The 23,159-nt window shown below is 40.3% G+C and overlaps 1 protein-coding gene across 1 annotated transcript in view; it reads right to left on the bottom strand.

Moving 5' to 3' along the window:
* LOC132817333 (histamine N-methyltransferase-like) overlaps window positions 1–20,605 on the bottom strand; it is a 48,777-nt gene extending 28,172 nt beyond the window's left edge. Inside the window, exons 1-3 of the mRNA XM_060827742.1 lie at window positions 20,469–20,605; window positions 12,853–12,908; window positions 3,798–3,905 (exon numbers count right to left, since the gene is read on the bottom strand). Coding sequence (XP_060683725.1) covers window positions 3,798–3,905; window positions 12,853–12,908; window positions 20,469–20,605 — 301 coding nt within the window. The remainder of the gene's footprint in view (window positions 1–3,797; window positions 3,906–12,852; window positions 12,909–20,468) is intronic.
* Between the last annotated feature and the right edge of the window lie 2,554 nt (window positions 20,606–23,159).

Raw genomic sequence — 23,159 nt, 5'->3', positions numbered from 1 at the left:
GGTGTTTTGGCGACAGTGAGGACTGCAGGTATATTGGAGATAGTGAGGACTGCAGGTGTATTGGCGACAGTGAGGTCTGCAGGTGTATTGGCGACAGTGAGGTCTGCAGGTGTATTGGGGATAGTGAGGACTGCAGGTGTATTTGCGACAGTGAGGACTGCAGGTGTATTGGCGACAGTGAGGACTGCAGGTGTATTGGAGGTAGTGAGGACTGCAGGTGCATTGGAGACAGTGAGGACTGCAGGTGTATTGGTGACAGTGAGAACCGCAGGTGTATTGGCGACAGTGAGGACTGCAGGTGTATTGGCGACAGTGAGGACTGCATGTGTATTGGAGGTAGTGAGGACTGCAGGTGTATTGGAGATAGTGAGGACTGCAGGTGTATTGACGACAGTGAGGACTGCAGGTGTATTGGAGATAGTGAGGACTGCAGGTGTATTGGCGACAGTGAGGACTGCAGGTGTATTGGAGGTAGTGAGGACTGCAGACGTATTGGCGACAGTGAGGACTGCAGGTGTATTGGTGGCAGTGAGGGCTGCAGGTGTATTCGAGATAGTGAGGACTGCAGGTGTATTGGTGACAGTGAGGACTGCAGGTGTATTGGAGATAGTGAGGACTGCAGGTGTATTGGCGACAATGAGGACTGCAGGTGTATTGGAGGTAGTGAGGACTGCAGACGTATTGGCGACAGTGCGGACTGCAGGCGTATTGACGACAGTGAGGACTGCAGGTGTATTGGAGACAGTGAGGACTGCAGGTGTATTGGTAACTGTGAGAACCGCAGGTGTATTGGAGGTAGTGAGGACTGCAGGTGTATTGGTGGCAGTGAGGACTGCGGGTGTATTGGAGATAGTGAGGAATGCAGACGTATTGGCGACAGTGAGGACTGCAGGTGTATTGGAGACAGTGAGGACTGCAGGTGTATTGACGACAGTGAGGACTGCAGGTGTATTGGCGACAGTGAGGACTGCAGGTGTATTGGTGACAGTGAGTACTGCAGGTGTATTGGCGACAGTGAGGACTGCAGATGCTGGAAAATTAGAATTGATAAAGTGTGAAGCTGGAAAATGTACAGCAGGTTTAGCCGCATCAGAGGAGCAAGGGAGTCAATGTTTCGGGTCAGAATCTTTCATCAGAGTATTCCATCACACTCCTGCTTTTTGCTTTAAAGGTAATAAGAAGACTTTGGGTGAGTTAATCTTCACAGAATTTGAACACAAACTGCCATGGATTCTCTCTTGGCTCTTCCAGCAGATTCCATGTGTCTGCAGTAACTTCAAGTGAACAAAATGTCCATTTGACTTTTCAATGCACTGGCATAGGTGGTTTAAGGTGGTTTTAGACATCCACTGTTGTGTGCCTATGTTGATCTCTTGAAAACATCATTAATTAGTTTTATCTCCTGAGTTGGACATTTGCCCATTCAAATTTGTTTTCTTTATTTTAAGCTTAAAGAACTAGACATCAGTCAGAACAAAAGATCACCATTTGGCACTTTGTTTTCAATGAGCTAATATGTGTTTCAGTCAATTCACAAATGATAACTCAATATAATGCTAGGATTCTTATCACTGAGTTCATAATTCACTGTTTGAGCTCAATGGGATGCATCACAATTCCAGCATGACTTCCAGCAAGGAGTCATTTAATCAAAATATCTTTTCTTGTACTTTTCTTGTGCCCAGCCAATTGTGGTACAGCGCACTGAGATAGTGATCTGGGCCATCTTGGATTAGGGTGGCTGCACACACATTGCCCCTGAGGTTACTTGCTCCTTATCTCAAAGATAGGCTCTTCAGCTCTATCCACTGGAGTGCTCCTTTACTTACATCTGCACATAGTAGTTTACCCAGTACAGATCTCCAATGAAGAATCTAAGATCCCTCTCTCTCCAATATTCAGGTTTACACTGGTAGCCTCAGACTTGCGGATATCAAACTCATGTGACCAGTTACATCACAATGACTTACATAGATCTTATCATGCTACATCTTCCCTCAGGTTTCTCTCTACTTGATTTAAATTATTCCAATGGTATGATTTTACTTAATTACATAGTCTGTGTAATCATTAACATCAACACTGTCATTGTCAATGTTCTCACCGACCTCAGTGTGGATATGACTCCCAGCATTCCCGGTCTCGAGGTGAAGCCCTGTCTTGGTTGGAAGGACTGTTATTCTGAACTGTTAGTTCCCTATTTTTCTAATTCATTACTGGACTTTTTATTTTTGTTCTATTTTTTCCTAAGAATTTGTACTAATGAAGTAGCTTCAGGCTTCCTATCCCTTAAGCAGACTGTCTGTCCTGGTTTTAAGATTGACTGTTTCTACCCTCAAGTCACAGCATCTCAACTACTTTGTGAATTTTCTTGAGTTATTTTTCTTTCTGTTAGTTTTCAGACATTTTCTTGAACACGAGGCTGTGATGTATTGGTAAATATTCATTATTCAGTGGTGTTGTTCTTTAACTGATTAGAACTAATTCTAATGCATCAGTACCTTTTCAGTGCAACTGAAGGTGGAGTTCAGAAATTGTCACCTTTTGTTTATTCTAGACTGGCATCTCTTCTTTAAGTGAGGTCAAAAACGTATGATTAATTCCATCATCATGATTTACATAAACATCCTTATACCAGACTTAAGTCAATTCTCTATTTTAATCTTTATGTTTCATCTGTGCTAACACAAAACTTCTTTACATATACGTAGAAATGCAAAGGCATCTTCAGATAACATGAAGCCAAGCAGAGAATGTATTTTCAGGCATGCAGGAAAGGTGAATCCTTGAGAATGACTCTGCTCAGGCTTTGGGCAGGATGGATGTTGCAACCTCACCAAAAGCTTCCTTTCAACATTTAATGCTGCACAACATCACATGTGTCTAACAGGTACTTCCTCTCCAACAACATTGCCACCCCAACAGACCTCAATTCTCCTTCACACCCGGAGGGCTTGACACATTTCTGTACTTGGACTACTGGGACTTCTTGCAGTCTCACTGAATGGACTAGAAAGCTGCTGGTAAACCTGTCTGAGTGGAAACTCTCTGAGGTGTGGAGGTGTGACTTCTTCTAGAGAGAGGGGCAGAAACCCCAGATTCATGTAATTAATGACCCTTGGTGTGCTAAACTGATCAATTTTTAAAAGGGAAACACTGCCATCCTAGAAGTCCTGGCCATTGGGTGTTGATCCCACAAACAATGATGTGGATGGGCAATGTGAACCCATGTTCCCATATCTCTCTTTGACTTCTTCTGTGGGTTCTATGCAATTCGCTTCGAAAACCTTTGCAGATGGTTAATTCCAGATCATAATAAAAGGAAATGGAATGTAGAGAGTACCTTTGATCAGCCCATATGTCCCCCAGCAAATGTTGAAAACTGCTCATGAATGACTTTACAATGCACAATTTCCAGGAAGATGCTGCAGTTTTTTTTTACTTCTGACCATAGTTCAGAGCTGTCCCCATTTGTTTGTAACTGATTATACAAAATCTCAGGCCATTGGGCTGAAACATTGAATTTGAAAAGCAATATTTTATGAATTATAATGAGCATGTTCATTGAAGATAAGAATTCATGAATGATTAACTTATCTTTGCCAAAATTGGTTACCAGCCATCTTTGCATTACGTACGTAACTATGTTTTCCATGATCAATTGGAAAAATGTTATGCCTCTTCTACTTGTGGGCATGATCAGAAACAGATCAAAGATGAGTTCACACTTCAAGTAAAACTGCTGTATTTGTCTAAAAGCACATATTGAATATCAGCATTTAATGTTAAAAGGTCACCTTTGTACTTGGAGATGTGTCCAGCATTAGGTTCCACCACTTCGTTGTGAATTGAAACACCTGGATGCCTGGAATGAATTTGCTCAAGAATTGCCAAGTCCATTTCACCTGAATGAAGAAATAGAAAATTGCTGAATATTTATTTCCAAATGTTCATTAAGTCAACCTTCCAATTGAGATATTTAAGCTGCAGTAAAACTGCTAGAATTTCACTTGTTCATTTCAAATATACCATGACCGCCAATTGAGTAGAGTTCAAGATCAACATGTTCCTACAAAAATGAAGGATAATAATTGCAAGATGCAGGAATGTCAGACGATAACAAGCATTGTGAGCTTGGTCAAAAAGAAAAAGGAGGCATATGTAAAGTCTAGAAATCTGAAGCTAGACGGAACCTTCAAAGATGATAAAATAGTAGGAAAGAACTCAAGCAAGTTAGGAGGGCTAAAATGGACCATGTAATACAGGATTAAGGAATAAAAACAACGCATTCTACACATACACAAGGAGCAAGAGTTTAGCTAAGTGATGGGTAGGTTCACTCAAGGGGGTAAGGAGGGAATTTATATGTGAAGCTGGAGAAATTAAATATTTTGCAATTGCATTCACAAAGGAGAATGACATGATGGTTGGTGAGTCCAGAGAGCAGTATGTTAATATTCTAGGGCATGTTGATATTAAAAAGGTGGGTGATTTCAAAAGCGTTAAGATATGCCAGTTGTTATGACACAGAGTAAACCCTCCTGTTTAATTTAAAACCAGCAATAGACAAAGGATTTATCCCATGCAGTAATCTGTAAAAAATCAATCGGCCAAGAACTAGTTAAAGTAAAGATTAACAATGTTATTTCTTAAAGTATAACAAAGAATAGTTAACTAACAACTATTTATGATACCTTACTCTAACCTATCTTTTACCTTCCCTTCTATGATACTAGCCCAATAAAACTCCCAATTATGGTTTACAAAACAAAACTTCTAATCTCAAAACCAGGCAGCTTTAGACTCTCTTCAGCATTTCAGTCTTCTTTTTTTTCTCCTTGGGGATTCTGTTTCACAGGTTACTGATCAATAAAGGTATTTCTGAGAGAACAATTTTTCCAGGCTGCCTTCTTACATGTTGGTAGCTTGGCAGGTCTCCTCTCAACTGTCAATTTTCCTTAGTCTTCTACCCCCAAAGCATCAAATTGTGTCATTTGCTTTTAAGATTGTCAATATACTAAATTCAAACTTGATTGAAGCTTGTCACTTTTTGGAGTATAACTTAAACTGATAGACTTAATTCAAATCTGGTTTGTCATTTCCAGGCAACCAGCTAACTTAGATTTTGACGAAGTGTTACATTGTTGCTTTATTAAGAACACTTGGTGCTGTCAGGTAGCTCTACCAGCTTTTAACTTTCTTAAAGGTGCACTGCACCCACATCTTCATAACTCAATTCCCAGGACCAGTTGGGATCTATCCCAGAATTCTGAGGGAGTCAGGTGAGTTAATTACTGTGGTCTTGTTCAAAATTTTTGTGTCCTCATTTGTCACAGGAGAAGGCTCAGAGAACTGTTGAATTGCCAATGTTGAGGCATTGTTTAACAGGGATGATGCGTAAGATTACAGGCCTTTAAGCTTTAAGTCATTGGTAGGAAAGTTATTGGTCAAGATTCTTAGTGAAAGCATTTACTCACATATGGAAAAATAAAAAATTATTAGAGACAGAGACCATGGCTTTGAGTAGGTAAATTTGATTGAGATTTTAAATAAGTTGTAAAGATGATTGGCGAGGCAGGATTGCAGATATTGTCCACGCGGCCTTTAGTAAGGTCTTTAACAATGTCCCTTATAGCAGACTGATGCAGAAGTCACATGGAATCCACAGTGAGCTGTTATGTTGGGTACAGAATTGGCTTGCTCACAGAAGACAGACAGTAGTTGCGGGAATGTTTTTCTAACTGGAGATCTGTGATCAGTGGTGTTCTGCCTGAATCAGTGCTGGGACTCCTGTCATTTATAATAATATACATAAATGATTTGGAAGAGAATGTAGGTGGACTTATTAGTAAGTTTACAGATAACACAGACAGTTGGGTGGGGGGGGGGGAGCGAGATGTGGTTAGTAAGGAGGATTACCAGAGGGAACAATAGAATCTCGATAAGCTGGAGAAATAGCAGATGGAATTTAACCAGACAGCTACGTTTTGAGATCTATTGCAGGAGGGAAGTATACAGTAAATGTCAGAGCGCTGAGAAGCATTAGCATACAGACTCAAAATGAAAACTGAGGTATATGTACGGATTAGGAATCTGAAGACAGACAGAGATTTGAAAGTGGCAAGGCAAATGGATATGGTGGTCAAGAAGGCAAATACCTTGCTTTTCTTCATTAGTCAAGAGTAAAGATTGACAAGTTGTAGAATTTTAGTTCAGCGACATTTGGCATATTGTGTGCCGTTCTGGTTACCATATTACCAGAAGGATGTGGAGGCTTTGGGGAAGGTATGGAGAATACTTGCCAAGATGTTGCCTGGTTTGGAGGATATTTAAGATATGAGGAGGGATTAGTCAAACGTGATATTTTTTCGCTTGAATATCAGAGACTGACAGGTGACCTGAGTGCAATTTACAAAATTAGGAGAGGCATGGATAGAGTGAATAGTTGGAGAGTTTCTTACAGATAAATAGTGTCAATTATTAGGTGACATATGACATTTAAGGGAGGAACAAGATTTATATACAGACTATGCCAAGTAACTGGAACACACTGACAGAGGAGTTGGTAGAAGCAGAGACAATAACTATTTTTAAGAGGCATCTTGGCTGACAAATGAATAGACAGACAATAGACGGAAGAGATTAGAGTGGTGCTGGCAAAGCAGAGCAGGTCAGGCAGCATCCGAGGAGCAGGAAAATTGATGTTTCAGGCAAAAGCCCTTCATCACCATTCCTGATGAAGTGCTTTTGCTCAAAACATCGATTTTCCTGCTCCTTAGATGCTGCTTGACCCATTGTGCTTTACCAGCACCACTCTAACCTTAACTCTAATCTCCAGCATCTGCTGTACCCACCTCTACCCAGGCAATAGAGGGATCCTGACTATGGCGAGGCAAAAGATTTTTAGTTTGTTAAAGCATCATGTGTCAGCACAGTCTTGGTACGTGAGGAGTCTGTTGCTGTGCTGTTTGCTTTTTATTTGAGGCCCTTTGAGACCATCCTGCCATTCAGTGAGATCATGACTGATTTTCTATTTCAACACGATTTTCCTGCGCTATAATTGTTTCCCGCAAAGTTTTTAATTTTCAGGAATCTATTTGTCTCAGGCTTGAGCATGGTCAATGATTAAACTTCCAAATATTTCTCTTCCAAATATTTAACACCCTCTGAGTGAAATTCACTTATTAAATATAAAGGAAAATATAAAGGAATATATTATGTTGCTAATATAAAGGAAAACTGAAAGAGGTTTTAGTTATATAAAGGACAAAAGAGAAGCAGAAGTGGCTATTGGGCCTCTGGAAAATGATGCGGGAGAGATAGCAATGGAGAACAAGGAAATGGCTGAGAAACTGAACAATTATTTCATGTCAGGCTTCATGGTGGAAGACCATGCAGAAGGTGCTAGAAAAACTGAATGGCCTGAAGATTGATAAATCACCTGGACCAGGAGATAGCTGAAGCAATCGTTGAGGCATTAGTTGTGATCTTTCAGGAATCACTGGAATCAGGAAGGGTCCCAAAGGGCTGGAAAATCACGAATGTGACATCTTTGTTTAAAAAGGGAGTAAGGCAAAAGATGGAAAATTACAGACGTATTAGCCTAACCTCAGTCGTGGGTAAGATCCTGGAATTCATTGTGAAGGATGAGATTTCTGAATACTTAGAAGTGTATGGAAAAATAGGGCAAAGTCTGCTTGGCTTTATCAAGCGGAGGAGAAAGTGAGGACTGCAGATGCTGGAGATCAGAACTGAAAATGTGTTGCTGGAAAAGTGCAGCAAGTCAGGCAGCATCCAAGGAGCAGGAGAGTCGACATTTCAGGCATGAGCCCTTCTTCAGGCGGAGATCATGCTTGACAAATCTGCTAGAATTCTTTGACGGAGCAACGAGTAGGTTCGACCAAGGAAAGCCAATGGATTTTATCTACCGGACTTCAAGAAGATCTTTGACAAGGTGCCATACAGGAGTAAGACAAGGGCCCAAGGTGTTAGAGGCAAGGTACTAACATGAATAGAAGCTTGGTTGATTGGTAGAAAGCAGAGAGGGAGGATAAAAGAGTCCTTCTCAGTATCACAAGTGGTGTTCCGCAAAGCCCAGTTGGGACCACAACTTTCCACTTTATACATTAATGATATAGATGAAGGAACAGAAGGCATTATGGCTATGTTTGCAGACAAGACAAAGATAGTAGACAGACTGTAGCATTGAGGAAGTGGGGAGGCTGCAGAAGGATTTGGACAGGTTAGGAGAGTGGGCAAAGAAGTGGTAGATCTAGTCCAGGATGCTGTCAAGCTAAACTCACAATTGAGTCAGCAGCTAGGAAGGCAAGTGTAACGATGCAATTCATTTTGAGAGGACTTGAATATAAAAGCAGGAATGTACTTCTGAGGCTCTATAAGGCTCTAGTCAGACCACATTTGAAGTATTATGTGCAGTTTTGGGCTCCTTATCTCAGGAAGGGTGCACTGGCCCTGGAGCATGTTCAGAGGAAGTTGACAAGAATGGTCTAAGGAATGCAAAGCTTAACATATGAGGAACGTTTAAGGACTCTGGGTCAATACTCAATGCAGTTTAGAAGGATGAGATTAGAAGGATCTAATTAAAACATACAGAACACTGAATGGCCTGAACAGGGTGGATGTTTGGAAGATGTTTATATTGGTAGAAGACACTCGGACTCAAGGGCATAGCTTTTGAGTAAAGGGACATGTTTTAGAACGGAGATAAGGAGAAACATCTTTAGCCAGAAAATGGTGAATACATGGAATTCATTGCCACAGAATGCTGTGGAGTCCAGGCCATTGAGTATATTTAATACTGATATAGATTAGTTCTTAAGTAGCCAGGGGATTAAGAGTTACAGTGAGAAAGTGGGAGAATGGGTTTAGAATCTTATCAGAGAGAAAAAAGTGAAGACTGCAGGTACTGGTGATCAGCGTCAAGAGTGTGGTGCTGGAAAACCATCAGGAATGATTCCTGACGAAGGGCTTATGACCGAAAGATCGATTCGCCTCCTCCTCGGATACTGCCTTCCCCTCTGTGCTTTTCCAGCACCACACTCTTGACTGAGAAACTTATCAGCCATGATTGAATGGTAAAGTAGACCTGATGGGTTGAATATCCTAATTTCTGCTCCTATGTCTTACAGTCTATGGTCTAAGGCAGACTGCAAGGGTGGAATAGCCCTGAGCACTGAACATTATGGTCAATGGTGAATAAGGTGGGGTACAATGTGAAGAGCTTGTTGATGTCAAGAGGAAAAGGTCTTATTTTATAACCAAATATTAAATGATGAAACAAGGTTCTTGCTAGTGAGTGGCGCAAAATCTATTTGCATGTATTAACATGCTTTAATATCTCATTACTACCTTATCTCACCCGACTTTGATATAGTTCCCATTTTTCCAGCTGCCACATAGAAATTAAACAGTCACAGATCGCAATATGAAAGTCAGTCATTTCCTGGCAATGCAGCCCTTCTCTTGCTTCCCACAACCTCCTTCTTGGATGTCAGTCATCAACATCTGAGGGCAAACATCAAGGGCTGTGAACTCAGACCCCACCACCCCTCTGCACAGAATCAGGCATCTGGACAAATGTGAGAGAAAACTGGCATCCAATACAGCAGGTATTAGAGAAGAAAGTGAAATGTAGGTCTTTATTTCACAGAGAATTAAATATAAGACTACAACGTGCCAATTAGACAACAGCTGGAGTATTGTGAACACTTTTGTTCCCCTTATCTAAGGAAAGATATATTTGCTTCGGAGGCTCTCCAGAGAAGGTTCGGTAGCTTAATTCTAGGTATGGAGATATGAATAGCTCTCAGGAACCAAGAGTGGAGAAAGCTGGAAACAGGGTACTGGATTGGATGATCAGCTAATGGCAGAACTGGCTTGATGGGTTGAATGGCTGACACCTGCTCCTGTTTTCTCTATTTGTATGTTTCTGTAAAGGGTTTGCCTTTTGAGGAGAGGTAGGTGTGATGAAGCTGCCACTGTAAGAGGTTATTTTTGTCTTTTTTTTTCTTAAGTGAGATTGTAAGGCAGAGACGCAGAGTTAGGAAAAGTGAGGACTGCAGGTGCTGGAGATCAGTGTCAAGAAGTGTGGTGCTGGAAAAGTACGGCCGGTCAGGCAGCATCCGAGGAGCAGCAGAGTTGACATTTCAAGCATAAGCTCTTCCTCAGGAAAAGGCGCAGAACTGGCTAGTTAAGACCACTTCATTAACCTCTTTGGGAGACCTTAGGGTTTTTATGAACAGGAAAAGTGAGGACTGCAGATGGTGGGGTTTTTATGAACAGCCTGAATGATTAGCTTTCAGAATAAACAGCTTTCATAGATTAGGGCTTTGTGGTTTTGGTTTTCAGTGGCATCAGAAACTATTGGGGTCTCAACACAGTTGAAAGCTTCAGTGAATGTCTCCTAGCTGTAACTCTCTGAATTTTCTCTTGATTTTTTTTCCTGGATTGGAGAACTACATGTAAGAATCTGTGCCTGAATTTTCCTTTTTTGCCAAGGGGTATGTTTAAGGGATAGTACTGTATAGGAACATTTAATTAATGATAGTTACTGTATCTATTAATATATTAAGTTTCCCAAAAGAGTTGTTATTCTAAATTCCTCTTTCTTTAGTTATATTTTAACAGCAATGTTCAAGTAAATTTTGTTTTGCTTAACATCATTTAGCTAGTCACATTTCATCTGGAACAGATGCTTTACACTTGCCTTTAAAATAGGTAAAGGCCAGGGTCTAGGCTACCTTCCTAAAATATTTTAAGAGGTCCAGGACAAATTATGAGGCCTGTTGTCCAGATTAAACCCCCTAATTCCAAGTTGAGTTTAGGGTTGTTGAACTCAAAGGCTTCACAGAGAGGAGGTAAAGTTAGAAGGTTGGTTTAATGAGGATAGTGATGATGAGCAAACCCATCGTAGTCAAAGGCCTGGTGGGGATCCGTTTAAGTATGTCCAAACTTTGCCTAAAATCGACGAGAAAAATGTAGAAGCCTTTTTCATTTCATTTGAGCAAGTGGCTAAACAAATGAAATAGCCAGTGACTATGTGGATATTGTTGATCGAAGCAAAGTTAGTAGATAGATCTAGTGAGGTCTTTGAATCACTATCAGAGGAGATTTCTGGGTAATATAATGAGGTGAAAAGTGCCATCTTGAGTGCTTACAAGTGCTTACACAAGGTAAAAAGGAAACCCATGAGGGGAAAAGAGAATTATAGAAGCTCAGGTGTTTTCACTGTAACAAAATAGGCCACATGAAGTTGCAGTGTTGGTGGTTTAGAAAAAGGACTGGGAAGACGGGTATGGAATTCACAGGATAAGCTAATGAATTTTGTTAAAGTGGTTAAGGAAAGCACACTGAAAGCTAAAAGACTGCTGCATAATGTACAACCTGGCTGAGATAAAAAGTGTCAGATTGCCTTAAACAATTTACTTGCAAGGGTAAGGTTTGCTCATACATGCCAGAAGGGCTTAGAGTCTATATAATGTATTTGTAATGCAGTGTATTAGTATCATAAGCCTAAAGATGTTTAAAATTGCAACCACCTTTTGTGCATTGGTAATTCATTTTTTTAAGGGAGAGGAGTGATGATGCTATGGCTTTACACTTTCCCTGTGTTGGCATGGGTTTCCTTTGGGTGCTGTAGTTTCCTCCCACTGACCAAAGATGTACAGATTAGATGGGTTGGCCATGATAAATTGTCCATAGTGTCTAGAGATGTGCAGGATAGGTGGATTAGCTATGGGAAATTCAGGGTTACAGGCATAGAGTTGGAGGTGGGACCTGGCAGGATGGTCTTCAGAGGGACAATGTGAAACCAATGTCCAATGTCTGGATCAGTGGTGCTGGAAGAGCACGGCAGTTCAGGCAGCATCCAAAGTGCAGCGAAATCGCTGTGCTCTTCCAACACCACTGATCCAGAATCTGGTTTCCAGCATCTGCAGTCATTGTTTTTACCCCAATGGTCCAATGGCCTACTTTCACACTGAAGATTCCATAATTCATAAGAAGATTTCTTTTGCCATGTAATTTTAGCAAGTTCCACTTCAAACTCAAATTTGATTTGCTTTTTCTATCTAATATTTATTAAGAAGTTTATAAAGATCTATGGGTAAATTTTGACATTGGTTGATTCACAGGTTAACAAATTAGTTAGGAGCAAATTACTGCACATGCTGGAATCTGTACTGAAAGCAATAATTCTGGAGATCACAGTGGGTCAGGCAGCACCCAAGGAGAGAGAGAGAGAGAGCAAACTGTCATTTTGAGTCTAGATGACACTTCACCAGAGCTGAAGTGAAGTGTGAAGGGGGCAGCATTAATGCATTGGGAAGGGCTGTTGGTGTGCTGAGGGAGAAAGATATTGATAGCTCAGATTAAGTGATTGGAATGTGAAAATGGCAGAACAACAGTTTGTCTAACTGCCAGACTGGAAAGAACAGGTAGTTATTAGTTATTGCAAAATGCAAAATTAGCTGCAATTAAGCTGTTGTTGATTTTGCCAGTAACATTATATTCCATTGCTCCATGTGAAGTTTTTTGCTTATTCCCTTGGAACAATATGATGCAATAGAAATCCTGAGCAGATTTCCATGGTTACAATGGTAATAGCATAACCACAGTTATTTGCTGGAGCCTCAGTGCAATTATATGTCACTTAGGCAATTAACTGCCGAGTATCAGAGCTTTCATCCTTTTAAGGATTCCCATGCATTATTCTTTTGCTTCTTACAGAATAAAATATAGAGGGTCTATCAACATTTAATACTTGATCTGTTTCTTTATATATCACAGTAAATGTATAATTGAATATGGAATAATGGTGACTGTAAAGCCTACCTGAACCACTTCCTATTCCCAGCACATTTAGACAGGAGACTCCTCTTTTCCCGATACTGTAAATAAAGAAAATCTTCATTTTGAATATACATTAACTAACTTATATGATATTTCTAACACCAATGTAGGTCTTAATTTTAATATTCAAAAGATAAGCTGTTGATTTATGCACCTGCAAAGCTAAAAGTGTCAAATTATGCAAACAATGCCACTAATTGTGAACAAGAAAATAGTCTGAATTTAGCAACAGTAATATAGTGAGACTGTCAGCGTTCATCATTACTCAACTGAAATTAATTGCAATGGAGGCTGGTCATCAATTAAAATAGAAATGCCAAGTTCCTATCACTAATTCTGTGCATTTGGACTTGCTGCATTATTGAGGTCCTTCAATAATGCAATAAATTAGAAATTATTTCATGGGTGAATCAGTCTTCCACTCTTAGTATTGCAGTAAACCCTTTGGAAAAGTTATATTTTTGTTTTATTTAGGTGTAACTGAAATTTTACTGACTTACCATGCTTGCACTTAATTGCCAAGCAGCATCACTAAATTTGTAAGTTTAATCCTATATTTGTTGACTGTAAAATTGACATTGTGACAAGAAAATCAATGTATATTTCATTTTTCAAATGTTGTGATACTTTAGCTTCCATAGGAATACCTTGTGTATGTCCCAACAATTTATTCCACAATCTCTAATATTTAAAGTTATTCCATCTCCAGCTTTTTCATCTTTTCTTTATGTTCAAATTGTTTAAATGCCACTCAATATTAACTGGTTTCAATGTTTCATTCTCCAAAGCACCTGATCCTTCCTCCAGTTCCATAAAGCCAAAACGTTGTGCTGGAACCTCCGTTATTTCTGCCATGTTAGCTTTCGCAGGAAATTCTACTTCTAACTTACATGACAATGGAATTAACCAGATTTTTAGGATTTCTTTTTATTCTGTCATAGAGTCACAGAGTCATACAGCACAGAAACAGATCCTTAGGTCCAACCAGTGGGACACAGCTGCTTCCTGACATAAGTCTTTGGAAGTTTCTTTGCCATTATTCTTTGGGTAGAAATAATGTACAAGTGTATGGGACAAAAGCAGGATATCGTCACTAAGTAATGACACTTATTTCAAAAGCCAGTGCAGATGTAATAGGCCAAATGGCCTCCTTCCACATTGTAACACTTCCTGTGATTGCTTTTGCAGTAAAGAACCTGGTGTTCCCTTTAATTCACGATCACCTCCATACCCAAATTTTTTTTGTATATTACATTATAATTCTTAATGATACCCCAATCTCTTATCACCACTCCCTTGGAAACATCATTGACATTGAACCCTAATTATTCTTGGGGTCTTCACAAAACATTTTTTAAAAATTACCCAATTTTATTGTCTGATTACCTCAGGTAAAGAGGAAAAACTGACCAGGTTTCTATACATAAAAAGAAACCACCATTTGTTGCACATAGATAAGTTCCCATGACAGGCAAATAAAACATCAATGATCAATTTATACTTCTACTAACTTACAATATAACTCTTTCTTAAATGCTACAATTACATGCGGGCAAATAAGCAGAGAAAAATATTAGGAAAAACAGTTACGTGACACAAGTCTATAGGATTCAATGAGATCGTTCTAATCTCTGATCTTCTTACTTAAAATACTTTTGGTTCTTTGCAGTAGAAACAGGGTACTAGGCACATTAATTGTTCACGCTCTCAGCCCTGTTTAGAGACAAGAACTTAACAGCAAATAGAGTGATGTGGTCTTCACAAAGCTGAACTTCAAAATTTACTAGTAATTTTAGTTCCAGACATACCTGTGAGTTTTGCCTTCTCAACTCTAGAAAGAATTGTTGAATGTAGGAAATGCTAATCACAGTTGCTGAAGAAGCAGAGGCAGGAAGCATTTGAGACATTTTATTGAGAAGTAAAAATACTATCCATCTGTTAAAGTTTTAGATTTGTACAAGTTTCCAAAGACCAGTATTAATTTCAGATTTATGTATTTTAGTATTTGCATGCTTGTGGATTCTCATAAAACATCCCCAAAAAAGATTACTATAAGGTGTCAATAAAATATCAGCTTGAACTATAAACTTATGGTCTAACTGCGAAGTGTTCTGTGTGTAGTTGGATGTGCTGTCATTTTAAGAGTGACCTGGAGGAGCAGAGCTTGGGTCCAGTCTAGAACTGGCTGTGGACATGTGTGCACTGTAAATAAAGTGTTCCTGGTCAGATTTATCATTTATCTACCTGCTTCCAAAGGAAGAATCAACATACAAACTGGCAATGAGAGGGGATCTGGATCTGACACCGCCTGAAGTTCGGAAATGGGATAAGGAGGTAACGTTGAGGGAAGTGTTTGAGAGGGGACTTGGGCCATGGTTGATGCCAGGAAGGAAGATAATATTGCAGAGCTGGCCTTGGATGGCTGTTGGGCCAATGGTTGAAGAAGTCAGTATGCACCAGGGAGCTACCGAAGTCATTGCAGACAGTGGCCTCGAAGGGACTCGGGTTGTGGGCAACGTCAAGAAGAACGATGCTCTCGCACAACTGATGAGGGAGTGGTCAATGTAGGACTCAGTCTGCGAGCAGCTGTTCAACCCAAGAAGGGGGAAAGATTCCCGCCAACAGGAAGACGAAATGGCCTCACCCAGCAGCAGCAACACAGGGCAACAACAGCTAACTAGAGAGGGATGTACCTGCCGAACAGCCAGAGTTTCCAAGAATCCCTATAGATGCCATTAGAAAAGGTTCCTGAGATGAGGTGATGAACTTCTAGGAATTGCCATCCCCCTGAGAAACTGATCATGTCAGTGGAAATTCCGGGTAGGTTGTTTTCTTTTTCCATGTTTTTTTTGGATATATTCCAGAGATGCATTTGTGTTAATTACAGTGCTTGCATGATAGTTATAATTGGCGTATGTTTAATCATGGGAGTTTTAAACTAATGGATGAAGGGTGTTATATATGCAGTTGGATGTGCTGCCCTTTAAGAGAGATGGTTATGTAAAGCTTGGGTCCCATTTGGGACTATCTGTGGAGGTGTGAGGATTTTCCTGTTCAGATCTACTATCTGTCTCCCTGGTGTATAATTTCTTGATTAATCTTTCACTTTGTCAAGACATAGGTAAATTACTCGATAAGAATCTTATCCACATCCTCATCTTAAATTATCTTGTACATCTGTGATCAGCCCTACCCTTTCTTTGGTTATCCTCTTGCCCTCAATGTGCAACTCAATTTGGAATGACACACAGAAAGAAGATAATTAATGTCTGTCTCAATCCAGAAAAGCATAGCTAACGTCTAGCTTCCTGGTCCAACTGAGCTTCCTCCTGCACCTTGAAATGTTTTGAAAAATGTTAGGGCTGCTTGTGGTTGAAGCAGAATAAAAGGGCTGTTAGAATGTATGGGGAAGACTTTTAGCTGAAGCAGAAACTTCCATAGTCTGATATGTAAAAATAAATTATAAACTAGAGTAATAATAGCCTTTGTAGATGGAGTACATCCAAAGTAACAAAATTAAGATAACATGAAAAGAGTCTTGTGAAATGCAGGCAATAAAATCCTGTTGAATGCAGGATTTGCTACTTGTTAGAGATGGTGTGATAAGGTAGATCCTTATGAAATGCTGATACAAGCCTCCATACCGGGCAGGTACAAAGTCTGGTATTTATCATGGGATAGAAGGTAAGTTGGACTTACCTCAATTAAGATCCCTAATTAAATATAACCACATGTCATGTATCAAAATGGAATTGTAAATATATAACATGAAGTGATTTAATTGTATTCCTGTGATGACTGGATTCAAGAAGCACCAATATAACATGAAGTTGAGAGAAGTGAGAACTGCCGTTCAAACTGGTTCATGAATTAAAATAGCATTCATTTACTGCAAGAGATTTCTACTCAATCTTTATTAAATTAATACAAAGCATGGTTATTGAATGCAATTTGAGGGCTTTTTGTTTGTTCAGTTAATGTAATGGCAGTTTCACTGTGCACATACAATCATAGAATTATACAGCACATTAGGAGCAGCGTGGTGGCTCAGTGGCTAGCACTGCTCTTCACAGTGCCAGGGACCTGGGTTCAATTCCTGCCTCGGGCAACTGTCTGTGTGGAGTTTACACATTCTCCCCGTGTCTGCGTGGGTTTCCTCTGGGTGCTCCGGTTTCCTCCCATAGTCCAAAGGTGTGCAGGTTAGGTGAATTGGCCGTGCTAAATTGCCCGTAGTGTTAGGTGTAGGGGATTGGGTCTGAGTGGGTTGCTCTTCGGAGGGTTGGTGTGGACTTGTTGTGCTGAAGGGCTTGTTTCCACACTGTATGGAATCTAAACATGCCATTTAGTCCAATGAGTTCAAGCCAAATATAAGTTTAAGAAGGGTGGTAAAGACAAGCTAGGGAACTATAGACTGATGACCCTGACCTCTGTGGTGGGCAAGTTGTTGGAGGGAATCCTGAGGGAAAGATGTACATGTATTTGGAAAGGCAAGGACTGATTTGGGATAATCAACATGGCTTTGTGCGTGTGAAATCATGTCTCACAAACTTGATTCAGTTTTTTGAAGAAATAACAAAGAAGATTGATGAGAGCAAAGCGGTAGATGTGATCTATATGGAAGTCAGTAAGGCGCTCGGCAAGGTTCCCCATGGGAGATTGATTAGCAAGGTTAGATCTCATGGAATACAGGGAGAACTAGCCATTTGGATACAGAACTGGCTCAAAGGTAGAAGACAGAGGGTGGTGGTGGAGGGTTGTTTTTCACACTGGAGGCCTGTGACCAGTGGAGTGCCACAAGAATCGGTGCTGGGCCCTCTACTTTTTGTCATTTACATAAATGATTTGGATGCGAGCAGAAGAGGTAGGGAGTGTTGCTGAACAAAGAGACCTCGGAGTGCAGGTTCAAAGCTCTTTGAAAGTGAAGTTGCAGGTAGATAGGATAGTGAAGAAGGCGTTTGATATGCTTTCTTTTATTGGCCAGAGTATTGAGTACAGGAGTTGGGAGGTCATGTTGTGGATGTACAGGACATTGGTTAGGCCACTGTTGGAATATTGCATGCAATTCTGGTCTCCTTCCTATTGGAAAGATGTTGTGAAACTTGAAAGGGTTCAGAAACGATTTACAAGGTTGTTGCCAGGGTTGGAGGATCTGAGCTATAGGGAGAGGCTAAACAGGCTGGGGCTGTTTTCCCCAGAGGGTCGGAGGCTGAGGGATGACCTTATAGAGGTTTACAAAATTATGAGGGGCATGGATAGGATAAATAGGCAAAGTCTTTTCCCCGGGTTCGGGGAGTCCAGAACTAGAGGGCATAAGTTTAGGGTGAGAGGGGAAAGATATAAAAGAGACCTAAGGGGCAACTTTTTCACGCAGAGGGTGGTGCATGTATGGAATGAGCTGTCAGAGGATGTGGTGGAGGCTGATACAATTGCAACGTTTAAGATGGGTATATGAATAGGAAGGGTTTGGAGGTATATGGGCCGGGTGCTGGCAGGTGGGACCAGATTGGGTTGGGATATCTGATCGGCATGGCCGGATTGGACCGAAGGATCTGTTTCCATGCTGTACATCTCAATGACTCTTTAATCCCAAACTAAACTTGTCCCACCTGCCTGCTTCTGGCCAATATCCGTCTAAACCTTTCCCATTCATGTATCCATCCAAATGTCTTTTGAACTTTGTAATTGTACGTCCATCCATCACTTCCTCAGGAAGTACATACCACACGTGAACCACCCTCTGCATAGAAACATTGCATTTTATGACTTTTTAAAATCTTTCTTCTCTCACCTTAAATATCTGCCCTCTAGTCTTGAAATTCCTCAGCATAAGGAAAAGGCAACTACCATTAACTCTATCAACCCTCTCATTATTTTATTAACTTCTATCAGGTCATCTCTCAACCTCCTGCACTCCATTGAAAAAAGTTCCAGTCTTTATAGCTTTCCGTTATTACTCAAAACCTCCATACTCAACAACATCCTGGGAAATCTCTTCTGAACTCTCTCGAGTTTAATAATGCCCTTCCTATAACTGGGCAATCAGAACTGGATACAGTATTCCAGAAGAGTCCTCAACAATGTCCTGTACAACCTCAACATGATTTCCAAACTCCTATACTCAAAGGACTGAGCAATAAAGGTAATCTTTCCAAATTACTTTTTAACTACCCTGTTTACATGTAATGAAAACTTCAAAGAATTAAGTGCTTGCACTCCTCAGTCCCTCTGTTCTACAACAGTATCCAAGGCCCTACCACTAATTGTATAAGCCCCACCTTTGCTTTTTGTACCAAAAGGCAATACCTCACATTTTTCCAGATCAAATTCCCATCTGCCATTTTTGAGCCCATTGACCCATTTAATCAAGATCTCTTTGTAATCTTAAAAACAAAACCTTCACTATCTACTATGCCACCAATTTTGGTGTCATCCACAAACCTCCGAACAATGCCTTCCATGTTCCTATCCAAGCCATTTATATAAATGACAAACAAAAGAGGAACACAACCAATCTCTGTTGAACAAAGTCGGTTACATGCCTCCAGTCTGAAAAGCAACCCTCCATCATTACTCTCTGTCTCCTGCTGTTAAGTCAATTATGTGTCCAATTGGCAAGCTCACCCGAATCCCACGCGGCCTCACTTTACTGATTAGCCTACCATGCGGAACCTTGTCAAAGGCTTTACTAAGATCCAAATAAACAACTGTACCATCATCAATCTTTTTGATTACTTCCTCAAAAAAATTCAATCAAGTTTGTGAGACATGATTTTCCTCACACAAAACCATGCTGATGATTCCTGCTCAATTTTTGCCTCTAAGTGACCATAAATCCTATCTTTTATAATCACTCCAGCAAGTTATTCACAACCAAAGTGAGACTCAAAGACCTATTGTTCTCTGGTTTTGCCGTACAAACTTTATTAAACAACGTCAAGGTCAGAATATGGCTATTACAGAATGTAGATTACCTTTCTTCTATATATTGTAGCAAATTTTCTACTCACAAAATAATTGCCAGTAGCCAAATTGTCCAATCTCCTATAAATATGGATAAGCTCCTTTGTCTTATGGGTGAGCAAATATCCAAATATGAATATGACTAGAAAGTGTATGATTAAAATGAAGATTGAAATCTTTTCTTCTCGCACCCCTCATTCATAACGCCTCAGGTTCCACATTCAGGTCAGTAAATTTCTCTTTTTATTCATCCTTCTGCTGACTGGCAATCCTAAGGCCTGATTTTGTAAACTTGCTTCAAGGCAAACCAATCTGACTTTTAGCATCATGCAACCAAGTGTTTTAGTTTCCAATTTTGCTGGATAATATACTTTTGGCAAGAAATGTCTCTGTCTAACTGCCTGCTCTATTAAAGGGGAGTAGTCCTGGTATTCCCAATCTCTATGCCTGAATTTGTGAGCCATCATCTTAATATTTTGAATAAGCATATAACCAACTATTGCAAGATGATGTGTGAATTTAGAAAAAGCATTACAAAGTAACAAACATAAATTTAAGGATAAGTGCCTACTGAATAATAAACAGACTATCCAGTTCATAGTCTGTTCTAAGCCTTCAGTCTGGGCGTGACATCTTACCTGTTTATGATAGCTGGTAGATCATTGTCAAAGAATTTTTTCATGCACTGATGTTCAGTGGAGCGTTCTAAAAAGAGTTGAAATGACTTCAAATACCGATCGTGAAATGAGGAGAGGGATTTCATTGATGACTCCATCTCTAGTTTCTTGCAGTTATGAAAGGTTACAGTTTAAATAACTGAGCTTTATTATCCAAAAAGAGGGTGTGTACATTATAGTGACCTCCCTCCAGTATTATTTGCTGTTGATGAAAATTATGTTACACAATGTATGTTGTGTTCAATGACCTTTCTCAACTTCATCTTCCTGTCTTTGAGGTTTTTTTGGAGTAAACGATCAACTATGTTTACTCAAAGAAATAGCTGATCAGCATTTCTTGTAGCGACATCAGAGTGATCTGAACACATGGAACTAAACCCCAAGGGTATGTTTGTTCCAAAATATGTTTTCCTTACCATCCTTTGCATATGATTAGTTTATAAGTGCAATTATTGTTTATTCCAGGGGTGTTGTCCTGACTTTGCTACATGATGGCAATGTTTACCAGAATCAAAGGCAAATGTTAGAAAGCATGAGAAGTGAAGCCAGTGGCAGTACAGTGCTATGATTTGCCAGACCCCAAAGGCTGAACTTTGCAATGCAAACTGACTTTTGATCTAAGAGAACTGAACACTTCCCTGGTGTTTGTAATTGACAGCAATGCTAACCGTTTCTAAATCAGAAGTCAGTCAGTGTGCCAATGAGACAGCAGGCACAATGGGGGAACAGTGGCACTCCGGCCATTGCTTCTTGTTTGTTATTACAGTAAACTTCCACCTCAGTGCTAACCCTGTATAGCCAGCAATACTGAATGCCATGCATCATGTAATTTGATTAACAAAGTGAACTGAGTGTCTTGACAGTAAATCATTGAATGCAAAATGCCGATGCAGCAGGCCAATAGGAGGCGGATTGTATGTTAGTCTTCTTAACAGAAGAATTGGAGTTCAGGAATAGTAAAGTTTTGCTTTAATCACGTAGAATCTTGGAAGCTGGAGTACAGTGTGCAGTTCTTTGTTTCCTTAGCTGAGGACAGATATTTTTGTCATTGAGGGAGTGCAACAACAGGTTAGCAAATATGTCCCACTGGAAAAACTGGGATTGTTTTTTCTACAGTTTAGAAGAATGGGAGGTGATCTATTTGGAACCTAAAAACCAATAGGGTAGATGCAAGTAAGATGTTTCCCTTGTTTGAGGGATCCAGATCCAGGGAACACAATTTCAAAATAAGGAGGAAGCAACTTATGAACAAGAGAAGAGACTTTATTTCAAAGAGAGTCATGTGCCTTTGTAATTCTTGACAACAAAGAATTGTGTTTATTCAAGTACTATCAAAGTAATACTTGGTAGATTTCTAAATGCCAGCAACGTCAAGGGGTATGACAAAATGTATTGAAGAGGATGATCAGCAATGATGACATTAAATGTCTGAGCAGCCTAGAAATATAGAAACATAGAAGGTAGGAGCAGGATGAAGCCATTCGGTCATTCAAGCCTGCTCCACTATTCATCACGATCATGCTGATCATCCAACTCAGTAGCCTAATCCTGCTTTCTCCATAATCATTGGTCCCATTTGCTCCAAGTGCAATATCTAGCTGCCTCTTGAATGCAGCTCAATGTTTTGCCATCAACTACTTCCTGTGGCAATCAATTCCACAGGCCCTTCACTCTTTGGAGGAAGAAACATCTCTTCATCTCCATCCTAAATGGTCCACCCTGAATCCTCAAACTGTGACCCCTATTTCTGGATGAACCCAGCATCGGGAACATCTGCCCTGCATTACCCCATGTAGTCCTGTTAGAATTTGACAAGTTTCTATGAGATTCCACATGTCTGAACTCCAGCGAAAACAATCCTAACCTAGTCAATGTCTCCTCATATGTCAGTCCCACCGTCCCCAGAATCAGCCTGGTAAACCTTTGCTGCAATCTCTCGAGAACAAGAGCATGTTGTGGTTCTGTTCGCCGAGCTGGAAGTTTTTGCTGCAAACGTTTCGTTCCCTGGCTAGGGAACATCATCAGTGCAATTGGAGCCTCCTGTGAAGCGCTGCTTTGATGTTTCTTCCGGTATTTATAGTGGAATCCCACTCAGACCCATAGTATCACTACCAGGGACACCAGCATACAAACTAGCCAAAGAACTACAACAAAAACTGAAACACCTAGTCAGCGGATCCAAACACTCCATACAATCAACACAGGAATTCTTGGACATCATCAGGAATACACACATAGACAAAGAAGAAACCATGGTATCATTCGACGTGACGGCACTGTTCACATCAATTGACAAAACCCTAGCCAGAGAAACAATAGCCAACCTACTGGACATACATAACAGAACACAGGAGGCCGAACCTATCAACAAGGATGGCATACTTAAACTACTAGACCTGTGCCTCACCACACACTTTACATTCAACAATCAGATATACGAACAAATCAACGGAACACCCATGGGATCACCAATCTCGGGACTCATAGCAGAGGCAGTTATGCAAAGGTTAGAACATACAGCCCTACCACAAATCCAACCCAAACTCTGGATCAGATACGTCGATGACACCTTTGTAATCATCAAAAACACAGACATAGAAAAAACACACCGAATCATCAACGCCACACTCACAGGAATACGATTCACGAGAG

Source organism: Hemiscyllium ocellatum, chromosome 7, assembly GCF_020745735.1.
Source record: "Hemiscyllium ocellatum isolate sHemOce1 chromosome 7, sHemOce1.pat.X.cur, whole genome shotgun sequence".
In the NCBI taxonomy this organism is placed as follows: domain Eukaryota; kingdom Metazoa; phylum Chordata; class Chondrichthyes; order Orectolobiformes; family Hemiscylliidae; genus Hemiscyllium; species Hemiscyllium ocellatum.
Note: the sequence above shows the minus strand (reverse complement) of the source record. Positions and strands in the feature narration are given on the sequence as shown.